Source organism: Geotrypetes seraphini, chromosome 7, assembly GCF_902459505.1.
Source record: "Geotrypetes seraphini chromosome 7, aGeoSer1.1, whole genome shotgun sequence".
Taxonomy (NCBI): Eukaryota; Metazoa; Chordata; class Amphibia; order Gymnophiona; family Dermophiidae; genus Geotrypetes; species Geotrypetes seraphini.
The window spans coordinates 42,888,029-42,903,700 of NC_047090.1; the positions used below are offsets into that span (position 1 = coordinate 42,888,029).

Here is a 15,672-nt window from a genome sequence, read left to right on the forward strand (position 1 = left end):
CTTTTACAAAACTGTGGAGCATTTTTTATCGCCAGCCATGGTGGTAGCAGCTCTGATGCTCAGAATTCTATGAGCGTCAGAGCTGTTACCACTGTGGCTAAAATCTACACTACAGTTTTGTAAAAGGGGGAGGGGTTAGTTTGTGATGACATATTCCATACTAGGCGAAGGTGTTTTCTGTGTTCTGTGTGTTCGAAAGACATGGTTTTCTGTTAGGATTGACGGTGTAGGATTGATCTGTACTAGTCTGGCTTGTTTAGTTTTACAATGAGTGTATTGATGTTGTACTGCTCACTGCAGTATGTAAGATGCTGCCTTTTCCTAGGTACTCATGTGTGACATGTGGCTTGTTACTAAAAATCATGTTTTTGTACAGATGGGGGGGGGTGCCAAAAAATGATGGGCCCCGGGTGTCACATATGCTAGGTACGCCACTGTCCCTCCGTCTTTCCTTCCTATGTCCTTAGTGCCCCCGGTGCCTCCTTCCTATGTCCTTAGTGCCCCTTCCCATGTTCTTAGTGCCCCCAGTGCATCCTTCCCATGTCTTTAGTTCCCCCAGTGCCTCCTTCCTTTGTCCCTCTCACTGCCTTCCAGACTTTGTCCCACCCCCACCCCCAAAGCCTGCCTGTCTACGTCCTTCCCTTCCTGCCACGCAAAATAAACAAAAAAAGCCTCCCTCCTTCCTTTCCCCGGTCTGCTGCTTTCTTACTGCCCTGCTGCTGCTACTGCTAAAGCCGACACGAAGTCTTCTTTCTGACGTCAATTCTGACGTAGGAGAGGACGCTCTGGGCAAGCCAGGCAGTGATTGGCTGACCCAGAATGTCCTCTCCAATGTCAGAATTGACGTCGGAAAGAAGACTTCCTGTCGACTTTAGCAGCAGCAGGGCGGTAAGATAGCAGCAGACTGGGGAAAGGAAGGAGGGAGGCTTTTTTTGTTTTTTTCGTGGCAGGTAGGGACAGGAAATGATCGCCTGTCCTGTTGTCCCCGAGTACAGCTTCGGGACGCTGTCCCTAAAAACGGGACATTTCGGCGTCCCAAAACTGTGTGTGGGGACAACGGGACAGGAGGTCTGAAAACGGGACCTATGGTCACCTTAATCGTGCCGGCCCTGCACAAACTGGCAGAAATTTCCTGCAGACTGGCATCGGTCCGCGGACCGGCAGTTGAAGAACAGTGATCTAGTGGATCCTCCTCCAATGCTATCCCACTATCAGTTGGTATTCTTCAGGGCTCTGTCTTGGGAACTCTTTTTATCTCCATCTATACTTAATCCCTTGGTGCTCTGATCTCCTCACATGGTTTTCAATATCATATTTATGCTGATGACTCTGAAAATCTACTTCTTCATACCAAACATTTCAGCTGGAATCCAGACCCATGTCTCAGCTTGCCTGTCTGGCATTGTTGCTGGATGTCTCACCGCCATTTGAAACTAAGCATGGCCAAGACTGAGCTTCTTATCTTTCTCCCTAAACCCACCTCTCCTCTTCTCCCATTCTCTATTTCTGTAGATAACACTCTCATTCTTCCTATCTCATCAGCTCAAAATTTTGGGGTCATCTTTGACTCTTCTCTCTCTTTTACTGCACATATCCAACAGATTGCTAAAACCTGTCATTTCTTTCTCTATACTATCACTGAAATGCGTCCCTTTCTTTCTGAGCATACTACCCAAAACCTTATCCAACCTCTTATCACCTCAAACTTAGACTACTCTAATTTGCTTCCCACAGGTCTCCCACTAACCTCTCTCCCCCTTCAATCCGTTCAATCCAAATTATATTCTGCCAGTGTCGCTATGCTCATATTAGCCCTCTCTTTAAGTTACATTATTGGCTTCATTTCCACATTCCATTCAAACTCTTCTTATTGACTTACAAATGCATTCATTCTGCAGCTCCTCAGTATATCTCCACTCTTATCTCACCCTACATTCCTCCTTGTGAACTCTGTTTATCAGGTACATCTCTCTTATCTGTACCCTTCTCCTTCACTGCCAGCTCCAAACTCCATTCCTTTTTATTTGTTGCACCATATGCCTGGAATAGACTTCCTGAATCATTACATCAAGCTTCATCTCTGGCTGCATTTAAATTTAGACTAGAGACCTCACCTTTTTGAGGCTACTTTTAACTCCTAACTGCTATTTGTTTATTCAGTACCCTTGTCTGTTTTATCATTCCTATCATAAGTAATTCCTTAATCCTTATTCTTTAGCAACTCTCCAGACCGGCATAGGTTAATCTTACAAGCGGGTTATATCTCATCATGACCAGCAGGTGGAGACGGAAATAAAACTGTGGAATAGTACATAATAGGTGCCTTTCCCTATTCTTATCAGTCTTCTTTCAGTCTCCAGCAGATGTGAGTGAGCTGTACCTATCTCCCTTGGTAGGGCTATTGGAATTTGTTTACATAGTAACATAGTAGATGACGGCAGATAAAGACCCGAATGGTCCATCCAGTCTGCCCAACCTGATTCAATTTTAAATGTTTTAAATTTACATTTTTTCTTCTTAGCTATTTCTGGGCAAGAATCCAAAGCTCTATCCAGTACTGTGCTTGGGTTCCAACTGTCAAAGTCTCCATCAAATCTCACTCCAGCCCACTCCCTGCCATTGAAGCCCTCCCCAGCCCATCCTCAACCAAAAGGCCATATACAAACACATACCATGCAAGTCTGTCCAGTACTGACCTTAGTTCAATATTTATTATTATTTTCTGATTGTAGATCTTCTGTGTTCATCCCACGCTTCTTTGAACTCCGTCACCATTTTCCTCTCCAACACCTCTCTCGTGAGCGCATTCCAGGCATCCACCACCCTCTCCGTAAAGTAAAATTTCCTAACATTGCTCTTGAATCTACCACCCCTGAACCTCAAATTATGTCCTCTTGTTTTACCATTTTCCTTTCTCTGGAAAAGATTTTGTTCTACATTAATACCCTTCAAGTATTTGAACGTCTGAATCATATCTCCCCTGTCCCTCCTTTCCTCTAGGGTATACATATTCAAGGCTTCCTGTCTCTCCTCATACGTTGTCTGGCACAAACCTCCTATCATTTTCGTCGCTCTCCTCTGGACCGCTTCAAGTCTTCTTACGTCCTTCACCAGATACAGTCTCCAAAACTGAACACAATACTCCAAGTGGGGCCTCACCGACCTGTACAGGGGCATCAACATCTTCTTCCTTTTACTGGCTACGCCTCTCTTTATACAATCTAGCATTCTTCCGGCAGCAGCCACTGCCTTGTCACACTGTTTTTTCGCCTTTAGATCTTCAGACACTATCACCTCAAGGTATCTCTCCCCATCTGTGCATATCAGCCTCTCACCTCCCTGGTGCCCATTTTTGTGCCAGATTGAGCTTGGATGGGCCCTGTTTTGGGGTCCGTCCAACCATGGGTGTGTTACACCCGGTGGGTCTCATGCTGGGTCCCTCTCCCCTTTTCCTCCACCTCCCCAACATTTTTGTAGAGGTGCCTCAGCAGTAAGCCATGTCCCTAGTTCAGGCAAGGCATACTGCTTTGAGTGCCAGTTCTGTGAAAAAAAAAAAATTCCTGAGGTAGTGTCGGTCTGAAGGGTTGTTTTCCCTTTAAATTTGCTGTATTTTACTGTATTTTTCAACTAACTGGCACTTTTCTTCTAGCTAGGTTGCATATGGAGCAATGAGCACTTTACAAGGGAAAAAGCGAGTCGGCAGGGAGGGATTTCCTCAGTCGCCGACCTTTTTTATATAGCCTTCAATCTATAACCCTAGCCAGCAGATTAACCATGCCCCTTAATTGTAACCATGGTATCCTGTTTGTCTTGTTTAGATTGGTAAGCTCCTTCAAGCAAGGACTGTCTTCTTCGTGACTCTCTTCAGTGCTGAGTACATCTGATAGCATTATAGAAATAATTAATAGTAGTAGTCGTATACATTCATTCCAATTGTGCCATTTACATAGTACATTGGCACACACTCCAAAATATCTACCAAACCTTCACATTGCTGGATGCCACTTTTAGATAGTCCATGATGTACTTAGGGGTGGACACAGGAGCTTTAAGGCATAAGCAGGGATCATTAAACAAGCAATGTTTCTAGGGTCCTTTTCTTCTATGGCAGGGGAGAATTTTTCAAGGTTGTATGTTGTACATACAATAAGTCAATATTGATGCAAAAGAATGATTTCATAAGCAGTACATTTATGTCTGGCATAATCCATACAGAAAATAAAAAGTGAGACGAGTCCAAACATCCTTATCACTTTTGTTGTCTTTTTAATTAGGTTATGTGTAAAGTGGGGCATTTAGTTCCATGAGTTTGTGCTCTCTAGAAAAAATAAATGGTCATAATCCATGCTATCTCCTAGATCTTTTTCTGATGCGCCATTTGCCCTCATTTAATTCTGATTTTTTTTCTCTCTCTCTTCCCAGGCAATTTTCTTATTTACATTGATCAAGTACACCCCCTTAGTGTATAATGACTGGTATGTGTACCCTCCATGGGGATATGCTATTGGCTGGCTTTTAGCAATCTCATCGATGATTTGCATTCCTATCTATGCAATCTACATTTTTCTGGTAACCAAGGGATCCTTTATGGAGGTAAGAGGCTACATGAATGAGCAGAGATAGAGGAGAATTCATTCTGAAACTCACAAAAAGAATTATAGAGCCCGAGTCCTAGCTGCTGTATCAGGACATCTCATATCCTAACGTCTGAACAGGCTGCGCTTATATTCTCTCGAAGAGCGCAGAGAAAGGGGGGACATGATAGAAACATTCAAATACGTCACGGGCCGCATTGAGGTGGAGGAAGAAATCTTTTATCCTATGGGTCCCACGGCAACAAGAGGGCACCCGCTAAAACTCAGGGGGGGGGAGATTTCATGGGGACACCAGGAAATACTTCTTCACCAAAAGGGTAATTGATCGATGGAATGGTCTTCCACGTCAGGTAATTGAGGCCAGTACCACGCTCGACTTCAAGGGACGATGGGACCGTCTGGTGGGGTCGCTCCAGAGGAATGCTTAAAAAAATGGATTCTCGAGGAGGGAGGGTTCTTGAGTGGGCAGACTTGTTGGTTCCATCAATGATCTGAAACAATGTCAAAACATAGAATTTTGATTCTGCAAATTGGCACTTAATGAAATAAGATAACACTCTTTTCAGCTACAGTGGTGAAATAACGCTTAGAATTTAGAAAGTTGGTTGGTTGGGCTGAGAATTTTCCAGCACCCCCTCGCAGGCGCAACCATTTACGAGTATGCCAATGAAAAACAGGCCTAAAAGTTTTGTGTGGGTTGGGCATATTCTATAACAGTGCACCTAACCAAGGTTTCTGGAATGAGAGTATGATGGCCGACTACTGCTGGATGTTGTGCCGTGACAATCCAGACACAACTCACAAAAAGAAATCATACTTGTAAGCATTTTTGAAGAAATATTGCTAAGTGACACAGTCCAGTATAATTATGCTATGCTGTGTGCTTATTTGATTTTGGACCGAAGATACTGCAACATTTCTTTAAGTTGATGCTGCAATTATTATAACCCTAAATGCTATAAACTAACACTAGTCATAACTTTAAACGTTTATGTGACTGAAAAAAAACCTAATAACAGATTTGAAATCAGCATGAGAAACTGATTTAGAAAAATGTGCTGTGTTGTCAGATGATTCCCCCCCAAATTTTTTTTGTTGGCTTGTATTATTATTGCTTTGTAACTATCATTGAACTATCTATAGAGCCAGGTAGTGGGTACTTTAGGTGAACTTGAACCTTCCCCCCTCCCCAATTAACTTTTAGGATCCTACCCTATAGCCCCCCCTTCAAGATTTTGATACTTAAACTGAACAATCATGATCATCACACAAAAGTCCTATTAAAAAATACAGGTTAAAACATGTTCTGATTTTTCAGTGAATTTATGTGGCTATTGTTATGCTTTGAGTATAGTTGTTCTTTGCTGCGCCCAAGAAGCTGCTATTCTAGGCAACCATCTAGTTTTGCCTAATGGTTGGGCTGGCCTTGACTATCTAGTGTCAAGATAGGCAGGTATCCTTGTAACTTCAAAGAATCTTCAGAAAGGAACTAACCAGTTTCTTTCTCTCTGAAAATTTAGTAAAATTGCACAAACATAGAAGCACCCACATCTCTCCTACTGTCTGGAGACAGAAGTGGGTAACGGAACCTACACATGTATGAATGTATGTATGCATGTATGAATATTCAGTGTGCATTGGTAGTTTTCTCCCTATATGCTCTCAGGGATTCCTAGTATGTGGCAAAGAGTATATCTGCACTTTGTGGGAATCATTTGTCTGTCATATTTAGCCATCTAATTCTAGAAGAGATGGCTAGATTCATTTGAAAATTATGCTCCAAACCAACAGTGGTTCAATTACCATAAATGTTGTTGCCTGTTTTTCCACAGAGGATGCGTAAAATCACTACTCCATCAGATGATCTTCCGCAGCCAATGAAGAACCGCCACCAGCCACCTCCATATTCAATGGAGGACACTGTGCACCCAGATATGAATCTTCCAGAACTCAATACTACACCATACTTCATTACCGTTACCTAATAATGAGGTGTTTTCACATCTAAAAACAGTCCTACCCTCTATGTCTTAAACAACTGAAGAAAAAATTTCTGGAGATATTTCATCTTCCACATTTTGGAAATTCACTCATGAAATTCTATCACTCATGAAGAGCTTCAAGCCATATCTGAAACCATAATCTACAAAAGCAATATCTGAAATTCACTCCCTGAGTTCCTACAATAGAGCTATAAGAACATAAGAAGTTGCCTCCACTGGGTCAGACCAGAGGTCCATCACGCCCAGCGGTCCGCTCCCACGGCGGCCCATCAGCCCATCAGCTCTATACTTATCTTGAATATCTCAAATGCATTCACCTCAGATTCGAAACCTACAACTTTGCTCATCTACATAGACAATTGTTAATATCAATAACTGAGACAACGGGATCCAAGATGGCTGCTGCTAAGACTTGCTGAGAAGTATGTTCCTACCCGCTCTGCTCTACAACTTTTTTTTCCTGATTCAGAGGCTTGTGTGGCTGAATTTCTTCTGTTATGCTGAAGAGGAGAGGCAGCAGCGCTGCTGGCGCCTCGCAGCGCTCTATAGTGCCCACTCTTGGCAGTATCGAAGAGCTGCTGCAGCGGATGCAGGGAGTCACGACTCCGATGTCTGAAGTTGGTCCACGGAGGGCACCGGGGCTGCACCTCTTGGGCCAGATACCACCCTCAGCCCAGATGTCCGTGCACTACCCCCGCAGCCCCAGATTGCCAGTTCTCCAAGGGGTGAGGTAACCCCGGAGTTGGGGGCGGTCCTTTCCCCTGAGGCAGTTTCCACTACCATAGAGAGCATGGAGGCAGAAATCCCAGTTCAGGGTGTCTCTGCTGAAAAACCTGGGGCTTGTTTGACAACCGGAGGAGGAGCAAACCAGACGGAGCAAAACCAGGGGAATTTCTTGGAGAATGGGCATTTCTACCCTCAACAAAAATTTCCTATATGGGAGAAGCCCACTCAGGTGACTCTTGAGTCCCTTTGGGACTTAGTGGCTAATTTTGCTAAAACTATTAGCCCCAATTTCCAATACATTGAAAATAAACTGATTCAACATACCAAGGAGCTCAAGGAATTAAAGGAAGATCTGACTGTTTTAAAAACCCCTATTCAAAGGCTTGATCAAAATTTACTAGGGTCTAAACATTTGCAAGAGGCCCTAGTTAAGGATAATGTAAATCTCAGAAGGAAATTAGAAACACTTGAGAATAACTCACGAAATAATAACTTGAGACATTAATTTTCCTAGACTGACAATGGTAACTCCTAGGAAAATGCTTAGGAGATACCTGGTAGAAATCTTACAAGTCCCAGAAGAATCATTGCCCCCAATTTCTCAAGTATACTATTTGCTGAATAAAATGGACCTCAATTACAGAAAAAAACTGACCAAGCAATGTTGAATATTTCAGAGATTTTTGAAATGTCGGACAAAGATATAGTAACACCTTCTACATTGATATTTACTGTAGCTCTTTCAATTGACAAAATTTGGTTATTGAGGCTTTTCTTCAAAAATAAACAGAAAGATTTTCATGGACTTAAAATCCAAATGTTTCCTGACCTTTCAAGAGAAACCCAAAGACGCTGTCGAGAATTTCTTCTTTTCAGACCAGGGGTCACTTTATTGGGGGCTACATTCCATCTGAGATATCCCTGCAAGTGTATTATTTGCCACCGCTCAGATAAATATGTTTTTTTTTTAACCTCAGCAGTTAACCGCTTTCTTGGCTTTGTCCCGAACATTAATTGCTCTATAATTTTAATAAGTTACTCCTACCTCAGCATTATGTATAGCATATTCCTAATCGATTTAGATTTCTAATTTTTTTTTTTCTCTCGCTTATGTGTACTCTTGGATCCAAACTTGAGGACTTGAGTTGAGTTAGTCAATCTATTGGTTTCTTGTTTCGTTTTAAGGAATAACAGGGTGTAAATGTTTTATACTTTGAGGAATTAATTTCCTGTCTTACCAACTTTCTGTAAAAGTTTATACTCGATATGTAATTTGAAAATTTATAAAGAAATAAAGAAAAAAGTAACTGAGACAATTGCTTCAAAGACACATGGTATACTGTGGAGCTCTTGGTTAATAAACCCTTCCCTGCCTGATTATTACTTAGTTTTATAAATAAAACTAGTTTTATAAATAAACTCTTCCCTGATTATACTTAGTTTTATAAATAAAAATAAATTTCAGTGACCTTTAGAGAATCTGCCATAAAATATATTATTAGTCTAATAGAAAGAAAACAAGGTGATATCTTTCTATTAGACTAACAATATATTTTATGGCAGATTCTATAAAGGTCACTGAAATTTGGACACCCACATTTATGTGTGATCCTGAGTTGTGTGCACAACTGAATTAGGGTTTTTTTTTTTCTTATTTATTTGAAACTTTCAAAAAGATATACAAGAAAATACTTGATACAGAATAATTAAACTAATGTGCAGCAATCCACATTATAGTGAACCATTATGTCTACAATAGAGACTATATCAACAGAATTCAAGAGGGTGAACAAAAAATTGAAATTAACAAAAGTTAAAAAGCAGTTGATTAAACATATGTATATTCTTAAATCCCGAATTCCCTACCCTATAACTCCAGAATCAATCTATGAAGGCAGTTCAATTTGTAATGGAAACTTATTATCCAGAAATGTGGATAATGGATGGGTAAAAAAATTTATATTCTACACCTTGAATCCTAATGAAACGTTTTACAGAAAATCTTAAAAAGAAAGGAATCTTTTCCAGATAAGCCCCGCCACTAATGGAAAAAGTGGACGCGCCGAAAGTTAAGCCCCGCCACCTTTTGCCAACGCACGCAACCTTAACCAGTGAAGTTCTCAGCACAACGGCCTCACAACGCGGCACGATGTGTATAAAGTAAAGTGGGGGGTCCCCCCCCCCGTCCCCCCCCCGCCCCCCCGTCCCCCCCCCCCGCCCCCCCCCCGTCGGAGCACCCAAAAAAGATTATAAAAAAGAGGATATGAAACTTAACATTATAAAAAAATAGGATAAACTGTCGACCATTTTTTAAGGGCTCCGACGGGGTGTGGGGGTGTGGGGGGGAATCCCCCTACTTTACTTTCTACAGATCGCGCCTCTTTTTTATAATTTTTTTTGGGTGGCGGGGGTTAACTTTTTGGCGGGGCTTATCTGGAAAAGATCCAAAGAAAGTACCACTGTTATATGCAAAACATCAACAGCATTCCTTGCCACAACTGAATTAGTTAATGAGCAATTAATACTCAATAATTGGCTGCTGACAAGTGAAAGGGAAAATGGGACTTGTATACTGCTTTTATATGGTTATACATTAAAAATGGTAACATAAATGTGTGAGCAATGGAATCCTTTACATCTTTCTTGGTGGGGGAGAGATCAAATTATCAAAATGTGCATTTTCACACTTATGCACTATCTGTTGCATAGAGCATTCTGGACCCCTGTTCGTTTACAAAAATTAGATTGCTCTAAGTCTGATAGATGTTGGCATTATCATCTTGAGGCAGAGACTTTAGATCATTTATTGTTCTATTGTCCATTTATTATGGATTTTTGGAAATCAATTTGGAGCCAAATTAATAGTTTATTAGAAAATCATGTGGCATTATCGTATGACACAGTATTATTTAGCATGACTATGAGGGTTAAGAGCCAAATTTCTTCTAAAAATAATAAACTCTTACTTATTTTAACAGGAGTTACCATACAACAAATAACTTGTAATTGGAAAAATTGGAATAAATTAAACTACAGTTTTTGGTGGAATTCAGTGTGTCATTTTTATAAAATGACAAGAACATTAGCTATTCAGAAAGGGGATTTTAATAAATTTCAAGATGTGTAGAGGCCATTAGCAAAATATTGCAATGAATAGGTATTATTTCCCTGTTTTGTACAAATGAAAGAATGAGGTGGGGGAAGGGGGGAATTTATTATATGGTATATGTGTTATGAGATACTGAAGAGATGGGGGGAAAGGGATAATTCTATTTAATATGAAGAATGTAGAATTTCAAGTGATGTACTTAAGTTAAAATGGTGTAACTTTTTGATGCACTTGATGTAAGTGTAAAAATGAATAAAGAATTTATATTTAAAAAAATAGTTTACATATATAAAGATACTTATTTTGTACCTGGAGCAACGGAAGATTATGTGACTTGCTCAGGGTCACAAGGAACAGCAATGGGACTTCATCCCACAACCCCAGGGTACTGAGGCAACAGCTCTTTCACTAGGCCACTACTCATTGGCATTGATTGGCACCAATTTGGATTTTCACATGGAATTGCCTAGGCACAATTCTATAAGAACTGTATCTAAATCTCATACGCAACTCAAAAGAGGGCATGGACATGAGTGAGTCAGGGGTATTCTAGAAAGTTGAGCACATGCAGTATTATTGAATTGGGAGGTTACATGCCCATGTTGCGTGTCAGGTATCAGTTGGTGTAAGTTCTCAAGCCCAAAGTTGAGTGCAGTAACCCACAATAAGGGCCAGATTCTGTAAACGGTGCTTAAATTGGCAGGCACCTAGAGAAAAGGCCCTGGCCACGTGTTAGTCACACTTATGCACTATTTGCAGAATCGCACCTAACGGTGCCTATCAAAAAACTTAGGCCCCAGTAAAGTAAGCCAGGGTTTACTGGCCTACATTGCAGGCACATACAGTATGTCCTTTAGAGCAGTGGTCCCCAACCCTGTCCTGGAGGACTACCAGGCCAATCGGGTTTTCAGGCTAGCCCTAATGAATATGCATGAGAGAGATTTGCATATAATGGAAGTGAGAGGCATGCAAATCTGCTTCATGCATATTCATTAGGGCTATCCTGAAAACCCGATTGGCCTGGTGGTCCTCCAGGACAGGGTTGGGAACCACTGCTTTAGAGAATTGCACCTAGCTGTGTCTATGTCTGTCTCTGTCCCCAAACACGCCCACTTAGACGTTAGATGCCGCTAGGCACCATGCAATAGGGGCTTATCTTTTATAGAATTGGGTAGGTGCCTATTGGCCAATTAAACATTTTATTTTTAATTATGAGCTTCCTAAAGCTCATAATTGAATCTATTAAAGTGGTTTGGGTTAATTAAGGTAGGAGCCTAAATCAGCACTTCATACCAAATCTAGTCCTAAATGCTGTTCTATAATCAACAGTCAGCCCAGAGCACCTTCATAGAGTAGCAAAAAGCACAGATTTTTCCTGGCACCTAATTTTCACTATTATGAACCAGAGAATAAATTCATAAGTTGCATTGACTTACCAGACCTCAAATACCCAAGGCATTACTTAAATAATTTTTCATGCCCTTACTAGGGTGGTGTATTCATCATTGGTCTTGGTAAAATGACCTGTGCTGTACTTTTTAAAATTATTTTTAATATCAATTTCAATAAATATAAAGTGTATAAGGTGCTGTAAGAAGGAAAGCACAAAAGATTAAGCATCAAATTACTGCGTCTCAATGGCCACGAATTTGGTCTTGGAGGATGAGATGTACGATGTCTGCATCTATGAGACAAACATGGTTTTTCCTGTTGCATAGAGCATTCTGGACCCCTGTTCATTTAAAAAAATTAGATTGCTCTAAGTCGGATAGATTTTGGCATTGTCATCTTGAAGCAGGGACTTTAGATCATTTATTGTTCTATTGTCCATTTATTATGGCTTTCTGGAAATCAATTTGGGGCCAAATTAACAGTATGTTAGAAAATCATGTGGCATTATCGTACGATAAAATATTATTTGGTATGCCTATGAGGGCTAAGAGCCAAATATCTTCCCAAAATAATAAACTCTTACTTATTTTAACAAGGATTGCCATAAAACAAATAACATATAATTGGAAAAATTGGAGTAGACTAAACTATAGTTTTTGGTGGAATTCAGTATGTCATATTTATAAAATGAAAAAAACATTAGCTATTCAGACTAACTTTCAAGATGTGTGGGGGCCATTAACAAAGTATTGCAATGAATAATTATCATTTCCCTGATTTGTATAAATGAAGTAATAGGGGGGAGGGGTGATTTTTGAAGATTTCATTGTTTGTTATGAAAGGAAAGGATAATCTTTATTATATGGTTTATATATTGTGACATATTGAAAGGTAGGGAGGGAATGAGATAAATGATATTGAATATGAATAAGTATAGAATTTCAAGTGATGTTTTTAAGTTAAAATGATGTTACTTTTTATTCCACTTGATGTAAGTTATAAAAATGAATAAAGAATTTATTTTTTTTAAAAAAAGGTTTTTCAAAGGATAGTTCCACCACTTGGCTTATAACATTTTGCAACAATTTTTTTGCTGCAGTAATTTACTTAAGATTATTTTGTTAGTATTGTTTCTAGAGAGGCATTTAAATACCTATGTGGTATAAATGCACATGAGGCGAGTCTCTTTCATTTGAAAGAAAGCTCTGGAATAGGAGCATAGGATGAAGTTAAGAGGTGACAGGCTTCAGAGTAATCTAAGGAAATACTTTTTTACAGAAAGAATGGTAGATGCGTGGAACAGTCTCCTGGAAGAAGTACTGGAGATTAAGGACGCGGGTTGCGAATCGCACCTCAACATACAGGGTATTTCGTGCTAATAACTCATACACAGACATGCAATTTAATCAAAATAATATTTATTCAATTTATATTCAATTAAGCTTGAGGTTCAAATTAGAACTAAGATTACATTGCCAATTAATTATATGCTTTGCATAAATTGCCAACTCCATAAAACATTCTGTGTGTGAGGGAGTGGGTCCGTCTCTCCCAGGCTACCAGGCCCCCTGAGCAGAAGCTGGTTCTTGCTTATGAACCCTCGTAATGACCAGTCGTCACTCCAGTCTACCAATGTCTAGCTAGCACATCACTGTACAAGGCTGGACTTATTTGAACAAAGGAATTCCCAAGCACCACTGCGATCAGTTTATTAACAAATTGCAAAACTCGCATTTTCTAGAAAGCAAGAATATATTTTTACCAGTATTCTTCTTATGTCTTAAAGGACGAATCAAATGTAGCCCTCTGACTAACTTTAACTGTGTTTGTAAAACTGACAGCCTGATCTTTTTCTGTGTCTGTGAAGCTGACAGTTTCACAGGCACTGAACCCCAACAGCCCCCTTCAGAGATGTGTTTAGAAGTAAACCAACACAATTAAACAGACTTCTTGCATTCCTACTTTGTTTCACTTGCTTAATTGTTATGAAGAAGAAAACCCAAAGATTATCTTCCTAAAATCTAATACAGGATTATAAAATTAAGGAAAGTTACAATATCCAAAATAAAAACAATCCAACCCCCTCCCATATTCCTAATCCAGAGGTCAAACTAGCTGACCTTTCTTTATCCTGAGCCTCTCAAAGACTGGCATTTCCATGGTAACAGTGTCCCTGGCTTTAACTTAACAATTTCCACACTCTCTCATATTTCATTCATATTCAATAATTCTTAGGGCTCCTTTTACTAAGGTGCGTTAGGGCCTTAACCCGTGGAATAGCCCTTGCATGCTAGACCTTAACGCCAGCATTAAGCTGGCGTTATTCTAGAAGCGTACCATGCGATTTAGCGTGTGGTAATTTCATTCATGCGCTAAAGCGCCCCTTAGTAAAAGGAGCCCTTAGAGTACATTTAAGAGATTTAGGCTTCACTCTCTACTAAATAATGCAAGATCAAATATCTTCTAAGCCAGTCAGTTCAGGGATGTGAAATCAAATATCCTCTGAGATAACCAGGCCAGAAGCCATATGTTATTAATTAAGCCATGAGGGTTTTAGGCGTGAAACTGAAATGTTTTAGACAAAGAAAAAGGAGAACAAAGAATCCTTACAATTTTTCCTTCACCTCTATAAATATTTATATATTTATTTTCCCTAAATCCAGTTTAACCCACAAACTATAGAAATAACATATTATTATGCCCTTCTCAATATATAATTTCCTGATTGCTGATATATAAATCCTGATATGGATTTATTATAAGAACATAAAAATTGCCGCTGCTGGGTCAAAGACCAGTGCTCTAAAATGAGTCCAGCCTCACCTGTGTACGTCCCAGTTTAGCAGGAACTTGTCCAGCTTAGTCTTGAAACCCTGGAAGGTGTTTTCCCCTACAACAGACTCCGGAAGAGCGTTCCAGCTCTCCACCATGCTCTGGGTGAAGAACTTCCTTATGTTTGTACGGAATCTATCCCCTTTCAACTTTAGAGAGTGCCCTCTCATTCTCCCTAACTTGGAGAGGGTGAACAACCTGTCCTTATCTACTAAGTCTTTTCCCATCAGTATTTTGAATGTTTTGATCATGTCCCCTCTTTGTCTCCTCTTTTCAAGGGAGAAAAAGCCCAGTTTCTCTAATTTCTCACTGTATGGCAACTCCTCCAGCGCTCTTCTCTGGACCCTTTCGAGTAGTACCGTGTCTTTCTTCATGTACGGCGACTAGTGCTGGACGCAGTACTCCAGGTGAAGACGCACCATGGCCCGGTACAACAGTATGATAACCTTCTCTGATCTGTTTGTGATCCACTTCTTTATCATTCCTAGCATTCTGTTTGCCCTTTTTGCCGCCGCAGCACATTGTGGAGACGGCTTCATCGACTTGTCGATCAGAACTCCCAAGTCTCTTTCCTGGGAGGTCTCGCCAAGTACCGCCCTGGACATCCTGTATTCGTGCATGAGATTTTTGTTACCAACATGCATCACTTTGCACTTATCCATGTTGAACCTCATTTGCCATGTCGCTGCCCATTTCTCGAGCTTGATTATGTCACTTTGTAGATCTTCGCAATCCCCCTTATGTTCGCTTATAACACTCTGTCCAGACTCAGAAAGGTCTTTCACGCCCTGCTATTTGTTCTGCGCTGTTCACGCCTTGCTCAAGACAGAGACTGTGTCTGAATTCAAGAAGGTGTGGGATAGGCACGTGGGATCTCATAGAGAGAGAAAGAGATAATGGTTACTTCAGATGGGCAGACTGGATGGGCAAATTGGATTTTATCTGCCATCATGTTTCTAAATCAAAATGAAGTCTGAGCAACATCAGCACATGCAAACCCACTTCTGTTTTTATT

The 15,672-nt window shown here is 40.4% G+C and overlaps 1 protein-coding gene across 1 annotated transcript in view; it reads left to right on the plus strand.

Moving 5' to 3' along the window:
• LOC117363669 (sodium- and chloride-dependent betaine transporter-like) overlaps positions 1-7,805 on the plus strand; it is a 108,424-nt gene extending 100,619 nt beyond the window's left edge. Inside the window, exons 14-15 of the mRNA XM_033951775.1 lie at positions 4,423-4,593; positions 6,428-7,805. Of these exons, the coding sequence (XP_033807666.1) occupies positions 4,423-4,593; positions 6,428-6,580 (324 nt within the window). The 3' untranslated portion in view covers positions 6,581-7,805. The remainder of the gene's footprint in view (positions 1-4,422; positions 4,594-6,427) is intronic.
• The last annotated feature ends 7,867 nt before the right edge of the window (positions 7,806-15,672 follow it).